This window comes from Pleurodeles waltl, chromosome 2_2, assembly GCF_031143425.1.
Source record: "Pleurodeles waltl isolate 20211129_DDA chromosome 2_2, aPleWal1.hap1.20221129, whole genome shotgun sequence".
NCBI lineage: Eukaryota > Metazoa > Chordata > Amphibia > Caudata > Salamandridae > Pleurodeles > Pleurodeles waltl.
This window is the reverse complement of record NC_090439.1, coordinates 869,294,912-869,311,719: the sequence shown is the minus strand read 5'-3', so window position 1 is coordinate 869,311,719 and position 16,808 is coordinate 869,294,912. Positions and strand designations below refer to the sequence as shown.

Sequence of the window (16,808 nt, the reverse complement as noted above, 5' to 3'; positions counted from 1 at the left end):
CACCTCCCCCAGGCAGGAGCTGTAACACCTGGCGGTGAGCCTCAAAGGCTCACCCCTTTGTCACAGCACCGCAGGACACTCCAGCTAGTGGAGTTGCCCGCCCCCTCCGGCCCAGCCCCCACTTTTGGCGGCAAGGCCGGAGAAAATAATGAGAATAACAAGGAGGAGTCACTGGCCAGTCAGGACAACCCCTAAGGTGTCCTGAGCTGAGGTGACTCTAACTTTTAGAAATCCTCCATCTTGCAGATGGAGGATTCCCCCAATAGGGTTAGGATTGTGACCCCCTCCCCTTGGGAGGAGGCACAAAGAGGGTGTACCCACCCTCAGGGCTAGTAGCCATTGGCTACTAACCCCCCAGACCTAAACACGCCCTTAAATTTAGTATTTAAGGGCTACCCTGAACCCTAGAAAATTAGATTCCTGCGACAACAAGAAGAAGGACTGCCCAGCTGAAAACCCCTGCAGAGGAAGACCAGAAGACAACAACTGCCTTGGCTCCAGAAACTCACCGGCCTGTCTCCTGCCTTCCAAAGAACTCTGCTCCAGCGACGCCTTCCAAAGGGACCAGCGACCTCTGAATCCTCTGAGGACTGCCCTGCTTCGACGACGACAAGAAACTCCCGAGGACAGCGGACCTGCTCCAAAAAGACTGCAACTTTGTTTCAAGAAGAGGCTTTAAAGAACCCTGCAACTCCCCGCAAGAAGCGTGAGACTTGCAACACTGCACCCGGCGACCCCGACTCGGCTGGTGGAGAACCAACACCTCAGGGAGGACCCCCGGACTACTCTACGACTGTGAGTACCAAAACCTGTCCCCCCTGAGCCCCCACAGCGCCGCCTGCAGAGGGAATCCCGAGGCTTCCCCTGACCGCGACTCTCTGAAACCTAAGTCCCGACGCCTGGAAAAGACCCTGCACCCGCAGTCCCCAGGACCTGAAGGACCGGACTTTCACTGGAGAAGTGACCCCCAGGAGTCCCTCTCCCTTGCCCAAGTGGAGGTTTCCCCGAGGAAGCCCCCCCTTGCCTGCCTGCAGCGCTGAAGAGATCCGTTGATCTCTCATAGACTAACATTGCAAACCCGACGCTTGTTTCTACACTGCACCCGGCCGCCCCCGCGCTGCTGAGGGTGAAGTTTCTGTGTGGGCTTGTGTCCCCCCCGGTGCCCTACAAAACCCCCCTGGTCTGCCCTCCGAAGACGCGGGTACTTACCTGCCAGCAGACCGGAACCGGGGCACCCCCTTCTCTCCATTCTAGCCTATGCGTTTTGGGCACCACTTTGAACTCTGCACCTGACCGGCCCTGAGCTGCTGGTGTGGTGACTTTGGGGTTGCTCTGAACCCCCAACGGTGGGCTACCTTGGACCAAGAACTGAACCCTGTAAGTGTCTTACTTACCTGGTAAAACTAACAAAAACTTACCTCCCCCAGGAACTGTGAAAATTGCAGTGTCCACTTTTAAAGTAGCTATTTGTGAATAACTTGAAAAGTATACATGCAATTGAAATGATTCAAAGTTCCTAATGTACTTACCTGCAATACCTTTCAAACAAGATATTACATGTTAAATTTGAACCTGTGGTTCCTAAAATAAACTAAGAAAATATATTTTTCTAATACAAAACCTATTGGCTGGATTTGTCTCTGAGTGTGTGTACCTCATTTATTGTCTATGTGTATGTACAACAAATGCTGAACACTACTCCTTGGATAAGCCTACTGCTAGACCACACTACCACAAAATAGAGCATTAGTATTATCTATTTTTACCACTATTTTACCTCTAAGGGGAACCCTTGGACTCTGTGCATGCTATTCCTTACTTTGAAATAGCACATACAGAGCCAACTTCCTACACACCCAAACTCGTAATCAGACCCATAGAGTTTAGTTTCTAGCTCTTCATGTCAATTGTGACATTTAGGGCCTGATTATGAGTTGAGGCTTTATTAATCACCTCTGATAAATAATAATACCACAGGGTACTTATGTTTTATTGGATGAAATACATAACACTTATTATGAGTATATGGAAACTAACATATAGAATTTGCTGCTTAATGCGCCAAACTCCATATGACAAGGTATATATGATAGAGCGTTTCCAGCCTACTAATTTACCTGTAGTTGGACGCTCTTAAGGTCGATGAATCTTTTGACCAAGTGGGACTCTCCGTACTCGGGAGTAATCAATCAAATCAATAATCGATAATCAATAACGGACATAGGCAATACCTTGATCAACATAACACTTCACAATTAATCCAGAATACATTTCGGCGAAACCATGACCTCTCGGTCATGAATAACCACACCAGTTTATGCAAGGTTAATGAATTTATTTCCCTATATTAACAAAGCTAGCACAATGTAGATGTGTCTCAACACCAAATGATATATGTAAATGAACATTAATAGCTGTCCATAACGGCGAAACAGATGCAATCTATGCAGCATTTGAATAACAATGCCTTCTATGATGGCAACGCAAACCACTAAAACTACAATCTGTAATGGGCTAATTGCATACATTTAGTCAGCATAACAAGGTCTCAAATTGCATCGTGCATCAAATGAATCCTCATCTAACCTCAAATTAGCATCAGCATGTGGGACTTCATGCAAAACAATTTAGCAACATTAATTTAGAAAAACTCCTAACTAAGGCGCTTATCAAAAATCAGCAGTTGGTTACCTAAAAAGAAAACACAATGCAATTGTACAGTTTTCGTTTCATATTTACCAAATTCAATCAGCATTCAATGAAGTCTTCGTCTCACAGGTACCGGATTCGATCAGCATGGGACGGAGCAAAGGGGCAGGGTGGACGGGGCAATTGCCTCACAGCGGCAAGATAAGACTAATACTTCATGCAAAGGGACAAATCAAAGTTAAAGTCTCTAGGGCGAGAATTGCTTAAAGTCTCTTTCTCTCGATTAGAGAAAGCATCAAAGTCTCTCGAACATCAATTGGCATCGTAGGTAATGGTCGGTAAAGTTCGTAATGGGCTCGTAATGGCTACTTTCTTCTCGTGCACCTGGTTTAAGTAGACAACAGTTCAAATCCAATAGTGTCTTCCATTGGAGGGTTCATAGGTTAGCTTCAAATTGACCAATCAAAAACAACAGTTCTCAAGCTTTTACTTAAGCATACATTATCCTTGGAGACGGGTACGCAAGTTGCAACATTTTATACCAATTAACTCATTTTCAGAGCTTCCATTGTCCGCACCTGCAGATTGACCTTGGAGCAAAGAGAAAAATGCCAGGCTGGCACGAAACCTGAACGATCTCAGTGGAAAAGTACAGCTTCAAGCAGAAATACACGTTTATTAGCACGTTGGAAAAATACGAGCATCTAAACCGTGAGACAAGGCAGCTAGGCCAAAGCCTCCACTAAAGTTATGCTAAGCTAAAGCATTTCTAACAAGCAAATCATGGCACACGTTTACGATTATGTCAAACTAGTACAATTCTAATACATCACGTTATATGAAGCACGCTTATAAATGTTGGCAAACTACTCTGAGGGCACATTTGTCCCCGTACAATCTTTATTAATTCGATTAATGTCACACTTGATTATTGCTACACTACGTTTATGCGCTAATAAATGTAAAACCTTCATTTCAGCTTCATCATATACAGCATGTTTTCCCCTCTCAACCCGGCAGGTTGTTAAATTTAGGCAAGTTTGACCTGCCGAAATGAATGTTGGGTTATTTAACACATCTGATAACTATCAGATGTGTTAAATAATACCAATCTCATAATTCCATCCTGTACATAAACAGGGTTTACGTAAGGCACAGAGTTTAATGAGCTGCTCATAATTAGGCCCTGCTGTGAGTGAACGCATAGCCCGACCTCCATGTGTCAGTCTCTGTCACAACAACTGAGATTTGAGATTTCTGCACATTATGTTCACCGTTTAGTATCACAACTAGTTTATTGCTGTGAAAACAAATATGCCGCTGTTCGAGGGTTGCAACCTTCCGAAGGGAAAAATACCATAAACCTACTTGCATTTTAAAATTCTGTAAAGTCCTTCATCTGATTTTTAAGTAGAACTTTATTTGAAACGACTGTATTCGGTTTTAACATGCCATTTCTATCCTTGTTTACTTTAACTGTCAGTCAGGGGTCATTAGGGCATCCGTAAAACACAGTTTAAAGTTTTTTTTGTATTTACTGTTTAAAGTATGTATTGATAAGGGGAAAAATACCACCTTTCAGTTATTTTGCTAATTTTTGTACCAGTAAGACATTAAAATACCAGCCATGCCGGTATAAAACCAGCTAAGTGGCAACCCTAGGTCCTTTGTTTGATGTCTTGCTATTGATCTGCTCTTATATAAAGCTAATAATGTCTGGCATAATAGCAGCATCTGTGTTTTGGAGAAAATTGAGCCTTCTTTATCAACAAGGTGTGGAAAATCAGCATTTTCCTTGCAAATACTGAGGAAAATGAGTAAACCAGAAATTGCAGTAAGGCAGCAGTTCTCAACCTGTGGTCCATGACCCCCCAGGGGTCCATGACACATTCCCAGGGAGTTACTGCTTTGGCACAGAAATTCTTTTGTTACTGTGCAGTTTATAAATTACACTCCTAATCTAGCACACTGAGCTATGAAGTTCCATTAGAGAACTGCATGCAAACTTTATGGCACAAATTATAAAATTATGTTTTTTCCCCCAGTCTTTCATTTACCTTATGCTGCTAAAAAAAGGTTTGCTTGCTTAGAAATGCATTCTTATTATTAAAGTCAACGCTAACCACTGTGTTATGTTCTGAATCCTGAGTTTGTGCTTTTCCAGACCAAGCATTCTTAGACAATGCCTACCAGTGTGGATGCTGTGAATCCTACACCTTTTAGTCCCCTGTAAAGTGCTCTGACACCCTACATTGGTATGAGAGGTGCTACAAAACAAAGTAATTAGATGTGACAGAGAGGCTATGGAAGATGAGAGGTCCTTGTGGATTTACTATCTTCCCCCACCACGTTTTATGTGATAAAGCCTTTGCAGATCTTATGTAATAAAATAAAAACAGAAATCGCTTAGGAAATGTAGAATATGACCTGAGAATTTAGCTTTCCTAAATAAAATCACACACTGAAAAGCTAGTTACTGAAATGCAGTGCCAACATTCCCATTAAAGTTTTTCGATTTTTGCATATTTTTTCAAAGAAAATAATTATATCTTTAGTAATTTGAGTATTTAGTGTGTACATGTTTGTATATTTTTTCTGAATTACTGTTTTAATTTGAAATGTAAGTTGTGCAGATTGCCTGGGGGTCCCCTGCTTCCAGTAGTGATTCAGTGGGGGTCCTCATGAGTCAAAACGTTGCGAACCACTACAGCAGTGGTTTTGAAACATTTTAATGCTGCCCCCAAGGCGTCCCCCCCCCACTCCCCCACGAATAAAGGTTATCATTGGGCCCCCTTCAAAATTATTCACAGTTATTCTAATAAATAGCAATGTTTAAATATGTCTAGGCTTATTTAAACATTGCGGTTAAGTTCTATTACCTTTTTTTTTATGAAATACATTATTTTCTGCGTAAAACAAAGCATTGCTCTCTGCACAACACTTTTTTTGGCCAGAGTCTGGCGCCCCCCAGGGATCACTTGAGCCCCGCCCGGGTGGCTCGCCCCCACGTTTGAAGGCAATTGCACTACAGTAATGGAAACACTCACGTATTACATAATCCAAGTTAGCATTCTAGTTTTTAGTAAAACTCCATGATGAGGAACGTAAGTGTCCCTTCGAAGGTTGGCAAAACGTCAGGACAGCGCCACTACTTACACTGTAAGAAATGTCACTCAAAGATATTCTGTGCCTGGTTTTAATATGGCCACCTTTTCCAGGGACCCGTTGAAAGGAGCCTCTCTGACGTACCTCTGTCACTGTGCGCAAGCGTCATTCAGTTGCTGTGTTGCAGCTTCCTGTTCAATGGCGGGCGGAGTCTCTGGGGCCACATGAAACGCGTTGCATTGTGGGCGCTCCTTCCTTTCTCTCTACCCGGCCATATTGGCGGTGCAGCTCTGGTGAGTTGGAGCTCCGACATTGGGAAACGGTGGTAGAGCGCGAGGGTGAGGTGGGACGTTGGACTCCGCTGGAGTTAGCTGGGGAAGCTTTAATCTCTCTGGTTCTGTCTCTTACAGCTCTCCAGCATCTCCCGGCGTCAGGATGGTGGCCGCCAAGAAGACGGTGAGTGTCCGACGGGCCTCACGTGGAGCTCGGGAGGGAAGCAGTGAATGCAGTTTATAACTAACACCCTCGTGCTTCTCACAGGGTCGGATTCTTTAAGTGTAGCGCCTGTCCATCCAACTTTGACAGCAGCTCACAGACTGCACACAACTGTCTTGTGCCCCTCAATGTTGTACTTAGAATATTTGGGTATGGTATAATAGTTATCGACAAACCTGCCAAAGTCAGCTATAAAGTGGAAATGATTCTAAGTTTTTTTGGCAGTTTTGCAAGTATGGGTAATCTCGCAGATTTTCCGCATAAATTCGTTGGCTAGAAAAGTGATTCCTGCACCGCATAGTTTTCCACATCACTGCTTTCCACTTCCCTTGGTGCACATTTTTGAAGCCATGTTATTAATTGATTGTTTAGTTTGCCAGCTCTGACCCCTTCAATCTAGCTACCAGATCGGGCAGTGTTTATTTTTTATTTTGGGCCCAACTAGAATGGGACTAGCTTGACAATGTCAGATTGCACATCTAGCACGTTGACACTTATACTGTAGAATTGCTCCAGCCTGCCTCCGTTTCAGTTAAACCTTTCTGTGACTTGACATCCACTTCTCTCATGTTGGTGGTTTGTCTGGTCCTGCCTCTTAACGTTTGGTGCTTGTGACGTTGGGTTTATAACGTTAAAAAAGAAAGTGTTTTGGCTATTCTTATGCTACTAATATAACCGAATGTATGTGCACTGCCGGTATTGTTGGGGGAACGGTGAGGACGAACTTGACACAAACCCATGCCGCTACTAAGTACGTCAAGAGGAAACATGTAGAGTATATTGCTTTTGGTGCTTTTTTAAAAAAAAAAAATTTATTTAAACTATAGCGTTCTCTTTCAGAAAAAGTCCCTTGAGTCTATCAATTCGAGACTCCAGCTGGTTATGAAAAGTGGTAAATATGTGCTGGGATATAAACAAACGTTGAAAATGATTCGCCAGGGGAAAGCCAAGCTGGTTATTCTCGCCAACAACTGCCCTGCTCTGAGGTGAGTCCTTTTGACTGCCATTGCCACTTTATATTTTGTATGGCCTTATTTGATGAGTGTTGTCAGTAAGAATCTCTGATTTTTATTTTTTTTATAATGTGGTTCGTGAATGCAACCTATTACTCTTGCAGGATTTAAATAGTATGTTTTCCTACTCTATTGCGACGCTCGGACTTTTCTTTGCGGTAAAGGCATCCCTAAATAACTGGCGATCGAGTGCAAATTATCTGGTGCGCTAGCATTATACCCTGTACATAAAATAGGTATCTACATTTTACACTTACTGATGTATTTTGGCTGAGGTGATGGAGCAGATATATGCCAACAGTTCTTAAACTGAGCACACGTGCAGCACCGTATAACAAGTGACTTATTTGAATGTTCGACATGTAATAAACCAATCTGTCCACTAATGGCACTGACGAATTGCTTCATCATAAAACCTTTCTTTGCAGAAAATAGCAGCTGACAGTTATGTTCACTTTAGTGGAAGTGCTACGTGAATAATATTGCATGGTGTCGTGGAAGAGTACAAGTGGCTCACACCTGTAGTGTTATGTTATTGTGGTATTACGTTTTTGATCAAGGGCTTGCCATCTCTTTACTTATGCCTGAGTGCGCAGATGGTTGCTGTTCAGCCAGTTCGAACCATGTGATGTTAGTGTTCTTCTGGGTGTCGTATGATTTTCGTGTTATCGCGCTGACAACTCTTTATATGTTTAAAGTGACTTGGTGGGTGAGGTGGTTGTATTTGTTCTGCCTTTTTGTTACGGGGGTTGAATGTGCTTTTGAAGTGGCAACTGTTAGCTAGTTAGGTTTTGTTACCTTGAGTGCATGATACTTTTCTGAGTTGTTGAATATGTATTTTGGTATTGGGTGGTAAATAGACTATTCATCGCTATGCACTTTTGTTCAGCGTTAGAAGTATTGTTCTCGGTCTACTATTGATAGGATTTAGGTAAAGCTTGTAGTGTGCTCAAACCTGCAATATTTTAACGAGGCCATGCACTTACGACCTGCAACGGAATGGGTTATTTGCCTAGTGTGAGTAACTTCCTCCTTACCTTTCCCAGCCCTTCCCCACTGAACGAGGCCACTTGGAGCCCTCGAGGGCTGAAGTTACGAGTAGATGGTAGGGAACTAATGGAATCGTTGAGGGATGAGGAAGAGTATTTCAGAATATATTAAGATGGGAGAGGAAGGAACTCGGAGGTATTAAGAACAAAACATTGGCAACATTCAAATGACTTTTTTCTGAAAGATTTGTATTTTGAGGAATCCCCTCTACTTAACACAAGTTTGGAAGCTCTGTTCAACTACGTACTTGATTAGAATCCTCATACAGAATCGCTTTAAGTTGGTATAAGAGCCTAAAAGCTATGCAGTGTGCTTGAGATCAAATAAGCAGTTTTCACCTGGACATGAATGGGAGCAGAGAGGGCTGTCTGCATCAACTATTAGAGTTTGGGACGCATATTGTTTTTTTAAGTAGTTGTCAGCAACTCTGCTGTCAAGTATCAAAAGTAACATAATTGATGCAGCCTTTACTTTTTGTTTTGTTATGAGCACTGTTAAAATATTTGTAATGTCTTTTTCCCAAGTTTGAGGCTCTTCGGATGATTTAATATGCTTCGCTGGTCAAAGTAGAAACACTTGTAAACTTCTGATATTCCAGTTTTATGTTTTTGGAATGTCTGAAAAGTGATAATCCTCCCTGGGGCTATTTCGCCTTTGATTCACCTTCAACGTCGTTTACCTTTATCTGGTTGTGAGCTTTGTTTTGTATAGGTGACTTGTACTTTTTCTTTCGCATGAATGACCGATGAATTGCTGTAATAAATTTTTTTTTTAAATTATTTGTCCCCTAAACTGAAGTAGCATTGCTGTATTTCTTGAATGTAATTGCTTAATCACTGCGATTGAATGGTGTGAAGAACTAAATAAGTTATTCTTTTGCCATGACCTAATACAAATTTCTTCTGCAGGAAGTCTGAGATCGAGTATTATGCCATGTTGGCAAAGACTGGTGTGCATCACTATAGTGGGAACAACATTGAACTGGGCACAGCTTGTGGAAAATATTACAGAGTATGCACATTGGCGATCATTGATCCAGGTTAGTTACCATCTTCCCACTTTACTGTGGGTCATGAAGGGTGCCTGGATCCGTTTTAATGCTGCTGAAAGGCACTATTACTTCCATACATGTAGATTTTGTTGCATATTTTAATTGTTTGACAATGATCCTGATACGTTTGTAAATTGTTGTAGTTCTTAGATTGGGTTGACCTAACTTTTATCGAACATTGAAGATATATGCCTTTAGAGGTCTTTAAACAAGTGTTTACGTTAACACTCCTATAAGATTTCACTTTAATTCTGCCTGGAGGGAGGGAATGAGAAGAAAGTAAATACTTGTACAGCTTCTCAGGCCAGTACTTGGTTGCACATTCCCCTATAACGTCTCACGAAATTTATTTTTTTAATGTGGTCATTTGTTTAGAATTGAATTGCGAATATATTCTCGCTGGCTTGATCTGTAGTGATCATGTCCAGGCTAGACATTCGCTATATTAAAACTTTGCATTGTGTCTTCAGGGCTGGCTCTTCACCCGGTTCTGATTTTAAATTTGCAAGTGACAATGTTTCTTTCCGCTAATTTAGTTAGCAAATACTTCATGATTTGGTTGGAGCGGGAATATTCATTAAATATCTTACAGATTCCTAAATTTCTAAATCAGAGTAATGTTTTTTTTTGTGTAAATTTCAGTTGCCTGTTTCTGATTATCAAATTTTGTTGTGAATGGTTTCGTCTTCACGTGGTGTTTTTCTCTCACCCCCCCCCCCCCCCCTAAGTCCAGTAAAAAAAAAAAAAAGTTAAACCGATTTCTATAGTACACATTCTGTCAATAGAATGTCATTGGAGCTCTAAAAACATAGGTTTCTTCTGCTTCTAATAGTGTGTTTTTTTAGGACTATTTGTGGAGAGGTTTGTAGTGAGCCTAGTTACTAAAACCTAAGCTTTTTTGCAGCGCATTTGTCTGTGCTTAAACACCATCACTACATCAAAGGATGAAATAACATCCTACCTAAAATTTTATTGGCTACCTATGTCGGTTGACCAGTTTTGTGAAGGTGGATACAATTTAATCAAAGCATATTTGAACTGAATGATTAAGCATTCTCCATTATCATGAGTTACATCCATTAAGGCCTCTGCTTTTTAGCCCATTTAATGTGGTTGGCAGGTGGTTCTTATCTTACGCAAATGTGTCGACATATATGTGCTTGATGCCCAATCAATACCGGTAGTGATTTTTCTCAAACCTAAACCGCTGTTGGATGATTTTTGAGCAGTTTGAGACTTGTTTTAATCTCAATAATTTATTTGATGCATGATGAAATTCCTGTAAGAACTTTGGTTTCCCATTTCGTTCCTCTCCCCTCCCCCCCCCTTAATAGGACTGTGCACTTGACTTATTATTTTATTTTGTTTGCGCACCTGCGCATTTTAAACAAAATGGTTATTTGAGAGGTTCGGCGGTAAAGTAATGTGCGTTGCATTTTATACTTGTTCTAAACATATTTATGGAGCTTTAGAGGTTTTCCAATGTGTGTTGCTCACGGGGTTTTGATAAACGACTTGCACAGTATGTGGCCGACTTCTCCTAGAATAAGTATGTATTTCAGATAAAAGCCTTTCTGGCAAATGCGTTAAAGTTTTTGTTTCCATTCAAGTGTACTACCTTCATGTGGCAGTAGTAACCAAAATCTTTTTTTTTTTTGTTTTTTTTTGTTACAGGTGATTCCGATATCATCAGAAGCATGCCAGAGCAGACTGGCGAGAAGTAAATCTTGTGCGACTTTTGTTCTAAATAAAAACTGGTTTCAGAAAATTTGCTTTTAAATGGCTTTATTATCGTCACGCTTGCTTTTGGTTGTGGCAAACGTATACGTTTGGAGTTAAATGTTTGTGTCAAATTAATGAGGCACTTGTCCATGTGTGCCAATAAGAGTGGCTGTCTTGAACTGTTCTTGGAAGAACTGAGTAAGCTGTTGCAAAAATGGAAGGGTTCATGATGCCAGCGAGTAACTCACTTGCTGGTTAAATTAATGGTGTTCATCAAGAAGGTAAACCACCACTACTGAAATAAAATGCAGGCTTTAAAATTGTGCATGCACGTTCGCCAGTTTTAATCCAGGCGAGCCTTTTCTCTGTCCGTAAGCACCTTGTTTGAATGTTAGAAACACTTAAACTTTGGCAGGGAAACGGAACAAGATGTTGTGGTTACTGAATCACTGAGCTGCAGTACTGCTCCCTTTCCACTCCCATTTTGCAAAGCCGTAAGGACATCTTTTCACTTGTGTGCGTTGACCATTTGCAAAATAATTTACTCTACCTTACTGCTCACAGGACACACGTTTGCAGCAGGAGAGAATCTATTAACACATTTTTAGTTGTCCGTTAATCGTTGTGGGGCTTTTTACGTTCCTGTTTTGTGTTCCGTTGCTTAGCTGGAGGGGATAGTTGTATAAAGTCTCAACACAAATACCAAGTTTGCCATCTTGTGGTCCCACCATTTCCCTAGATTGTCAATTTGCTTCCAACTGCCCATGGTGAGCAGGACTTCAAGTTCATTTTTTTCCTAAATTTCAGTATTCCAAAGGCGGGAGTGATATGATGAAGATAGAGCAAGTGGACAACATGGGGAGATAGCAAGGTTCAGCATGACTCCTCCCCCTCATCAGCTGCTTCTTTTTCCTCCTTCCACTGTTTTAGGGGTAAATGATGGGGATGGGGCATTTGATGGTTGAATACTGCCCAGGAGAGAGGTTTGATCTACCAAGTCAGTGGTTTAGGTATTACCTAGCATCCCTAATCCATGATTAGGTTGGTTTCGTGTAATGTTGAAGGATTGAATTCTCCTCTTAAACGCCACAAGATTTGGGGAGTTATAAGAGAAGTACTTCATGATCCTTTGCTTAAAGGAGATGCGCCTGATGGTTTCAGACACCTGTTTTATAAAATTAATTGGATCCTCCTCGGTATTTCCCAGCAACAATTTAAAAAGGGATGAGTAATGATTGCATACACAAGGACTTCAAAGACTTAAGTGCTGCGTGACTCAGTAGATGGCTGTTGTAGATGCCTGTTTGTTTGTTCCTGGAGGATTTCAGTGAGAGGGTTAAATTTTAATCTTTATTCCTAAGCTTCTGATACATGGCAGGAACACCACCTAAGGGGTATCGCGATAAAGCTAAATGGTTGGGGTGGAACTAGAGGCCACAAAAGATGCATTGATTTGCGAACACCTGTCAGTTTTTGACCCAAACAAGTCTATGGATTTTAGGTATATGTATATATATTTGTGTTTAAAGTAGATCTAGGGAAATTAGATGTTTTAAATACGTTGAGACGATAAAACAACTCTGTTTCCCACTTTCTATAGGCCTGGTACAAAATTAAGTAGCTTTGATTCAAACTTCATATGTTGCCAACTGTCCTAGATTGATTAATGTAATAAAGGCAGATATTTGTAGGTGGCTAACTTTGTGACTGGATCCGTAGAGTTGCAGCAGTTTAGCTGGATATGCGTGTCACGCTTCTTTATATTTTCAGGGCCCTGCCACTTCCTTGAAAAAGACATGGTTGACCCAACAGTGAGCTCTAGATGTCATTTATTTGGGTGGGGAAAAGGGCAACCGGACCTCTTCATGATTGAATTTGATCACCACTTAACTCCACACCAAGGCTGGACTGGCTGTACCAGGCATTAAGTGTTTTTCTGGTGATTGATATACCTGCCGGAGAAAGATTGGAGGTTTGTCTTGGGGCAGTTCCGACTCATCTAAGGTAGCAGAGAGGGTTAATATGCCTGTTGCAAAGAATGTGTACTGTGCTGATCACAGAACAGTATTTCATGTGCAATGCTCAGTGGGATACTGCTTTTGTCACATTCTTTTGTTACTGCGCAGTTCATAAGTTACAATCATCTAGTACAGTGAGCTATTAACAGCCATCAAAGAGCTGCATGCAAACTGGATGGTACAGGCTAGAAAGTTGTTTTTTCCAGTCTTTGATTATCCTGATTTTGCTAAAAAGTTTGTTTGGGTATAAATTATTAATGAACTTGGCTCTAACCACGGTTATGTTCTGAATCCTGATTTTATGCTACAGGAAAGGTTAAAGTATTACTGGATGAATAACCAGCCAATAAGCATTGTTTTGTAACTACTAGAGGGACGGTTTGTTGGAGAATCTAAGTGTAGTGATTTCTATTGACTGCTTTCTTTGTCCAGATAAGCAGTCCGTATCTAGGCTTTGAAGACCACCCCTTTTGAATGGTGTATGGACAGTCTCGAGTCCCTTTAGGACAGATCCCGCCTTTTATGACAAATAACATTGCTTGAGTGCCATTAGTTGTGACTGTTTTGCCATGCCCATCACCTATAAGTGACTAATCTCATTCCTCTGATATTTTACTTCCTTCTTCATACTACATGTGCATGCTTGTTTCACCCATGTTTGGCAAACCCTTGGCCTGTGAAGCAGTTTGAGCTCCTTCGTATCATCCCATATTATCATTAACAAGCTGACAAGCCTAGCATTCCATAGTCCTCTAGTTATCCGTGCCAAGATGCAGTTCTATTGTGTCAGCAGAGCAAAAGGTGTCTTGCTTAGGTTGTGGAGCTGCATGTTTGGAGTCTACTTACAATGATATAGATCTGTATATCAAGGGTGTCGATGGCACCTAGTTATGGTTGGGTTTGTCTATATAGAAAAGTAACCCTCTTAAACTTTGCTCTATTCACCGAATTTGCATGCACTGACCCAAAAGGTTCTGATTTATGTCCTGCGTTGCAAATTTTGTTCCAATCTGCTGGGGAGGACAATGGGATCGCCAGGAATGTGAGATCACATTTAAAATCACATAGAACACTGTCTACTGGCTGTCTAAAGGGAAAAAAAAAACTGAATGGAATTACACCAAACCTGACGCAAAACTATACTCCAGGATGTGCCTTTGTTTGGTTTTCTATAAATTCTTTGTTTTTGAGAACTTGGCATTTCAAAAAACTTTGCGTGTGCCTGAAAGGGTTAAAAAGTTAATGATATTAAGTTAGTCCCACAAGTCCGCAAATCCAGATTGGATGACCTTCTGCAGACCCAAATAAAAAAAACGCACCTGATTTACAAGGGATTTTTTTTCCTCCTAGTTTGTGCCCAGTCTCTAGACCCGAAGCCCTCTCATTGGTTGCAACCCGGAGAAAGAATGTTACTGTTAAAAGACTGTACCAGAGTATTGCAAAACGAAAACAATGGAAGGGTAGTATACCTGATTCCCTTGCTCTGGAGAATAGGGCTAGGGGTGGAAAAATCAAAGGATCCCTCCTGAAGTCCAAACGTGTTTGTAATTTTTTTTTATTAAGTGTATTTTTTGGGGGGGTATCCAGACCATCGAACAATCCTTAAACATTACCTTCAGGCACGCCTGCCCATTGTGAGGGCTTATGGACCCATGTTGGGACAATTGGAGGTTGGCAGCCTGGGGGAGGTATGGATGCATGACTAACCCTTGCTGCACACGACAGTCGCCAGTGCTTAAAGGGGTAGAGTATGCAGCCCCAGAAAAGTTGTAGTAGAATGTACATGATCAAAAACCTAGAAATCCACTGAAACAACCAATAGGTGAACTTGATGATTAGCTTAGAACACCTCAATGTGTGTGTGTGTATATATGTGTGTATGTGTATATATATATATATATATATTTTTTTTTTTAAAAAAGGCTTCATTTAAGAAACCGCAGCTAAAGTACAGTTACACACAAGTTTTGTAAGCCATGGTTAGCTTTGCAATCAATATCCTCCAACCCTTCTGCAATATTTCTCCTCATAAAAATAAAACCAGGGAGTAACAGTGTACAAGCACAGCTCCAACTCATGTGAATGAAGTCTGCATCGAGTGGCTACACCCATGACATTCATCTGTGCCTCCCAAACAGAGGTAACGGTAGCACCATATAGGGCACAGGTTCCTCTTGGACCTCTGCTGCAGAGGGTTTCAAATGTCAGGAATTGACCCAGGGGCATAGCATGCGGATTTGACAGTTTCTCCAAGGGAACCAGGGTGTCCAGATGTTAAGTACGCAGCCTCTGTTTAGTCTGACATCTGTGAGGCTGTGAAACAGCCAAAGGAAAGGCAGAGGCATTTTTCTAGTTCATTGTGTAGCGTCGCCAACATTTTAGGGCTGTCGTCAGGGTACCAGGTTGTGTAATAACTGATGGTTGTGGTGCCAGCCCCAATAAGGTCCAGTTCAGGGGAGGGGGGAAGGCTTAAGCCATCAAGTGGGGTGGGACCTAGTCCCACTTTGGTGGATACTGCAGGCCTTTGAGGTAAACTGTTCCCCCCCCCCCCCCCCCCCCCCATATTCCAAATCAGTTCCCAGAGCAGGACATCTGTTAAAACTAGGTAACCAGAACCTTAACTGGGAGATTTGCGAAGAAATACAGTAAGTGGAGGAGCATCACCGTTTTGGACTTCCAGAAATGGATGCACGACTTAAGGGATTTGAAGTGCTCTTCCCAAGTTGCCCCCTCGTAGGTCTACTAAACTGTGGTATATCTGGATGCCCAGACATTAACAAGTTAAAGAATCAGGTCAAGCCTGGATCAAAGTCCAGAGGTTGCTAGGTCCCTGGTATTCCTGGAAGCAGGCAAGGTTTGGCCCTGTTGACTTGCATGCCTGCGTCCCACACTCCTCTACAGTTGGAGCACTTCTGGGCACCGGCAGGGCCATCAGTCAGAATAGGAGGTTGTCTGCATAAAGCAAGATGTTTGTGACCATCTACTACAATGCAACAGCCCCTTCCCTCTTGATGAAACCGTTCCGCCGAAGGTTCGATGGCCAAGACAAGCAGGAGGGGGCTGTTAGGACAATGGACAACCCTGTCTCCTGTCCCGAAATCTCATTGTTGGGAGATTGTAGTGCCTGTCCGGACTTGTTGTCCGACTAGAATACAGTAATTTGACCCAGTCCCAACTGGCGAATGACTGCCATGAGAAAGTCCCATTGGACTGTCAAAGGCCTTTAAGGTCCACAGACATGGCTCCCAGTAGGGACTGCGCTGCAGGGTGATGTGAATGAGCCATCGAAGGTTAAGGGAGGTACTACGGGCCGATCTAAAGCCATTCTGGTCTGTTTAGAGTTGGCATATGAGGTAGCAATCAAGAGCCAGACCCTTGCTGAGACTCTTGAAATCTATGTTGAGCATGGATGCGGGATGGAACGCAGATGCAGGTACACCTGTAACTTGGGCCTTCGGAATGGGCACCACAAGCGCACTTATGGATTCGGGTAGAGCTCGCAATCTTGGCAACTCTGCATAGTGCTTGCAGTTTCAGGCCAGATGTCCCATGAATGTGGAGTAAAACTGCAGGGAGTTCATTGAGCCCAGGGTTTTACCAGTAGCCATTTCTTGAGTGGCATGCCTCATCTGAACTGTCACTAGACCTCCAAGATCCTCCATGGCCCTATACGGTAAAGTCAGGAGTGGTAACGGGCCAAAAAAT

At 42.2% G+C, this 16,808-nt stretch overlaps 1 protein-coding gene and 1 non-coding gene across 2 annotated transcripts; both read left to right on the top strand.

Annotated features, from left to right (window-relative positions):
* The first annotated feature begins 5,936 nt into the window (after window positions 1–5,936).
* Window positions 5,937–11,131, top strand: RPL30 (ribosomal protein L30). Its single transcript, XM_069220528.1, has 5 exons — window positions 5,937–6,047; window positions 6,165–6,210; window positions 7,090–7,235; window positions 9,221–9,351; window positions 11,038–11,131. The coding sequence occupies exons 2-5, from the start codon at window positions 6,190–6,192 to the stop codon at window positions 11,085–11,087; spliced, it is 348 nt and encodes a 115-aa protein (XP_069076629.1). The 5' UTR covers window positions 5,937–6,047; window positions 6,165–6,189; the 3' UTR covers window positions 11,088–11,131.
* Window positions 9,746–9,880, top strand: LOC138283112 (small nucleolar RNA SNORA72). The gene has a single exon (XR_011201076.1). It is a non-coding gene; the product is annotated as a small nucleolar RNA SNORA72 (small nucleolar RNA).
* Window positions 11,132–16,808: the final 5,677 nt, after the last annotated feature.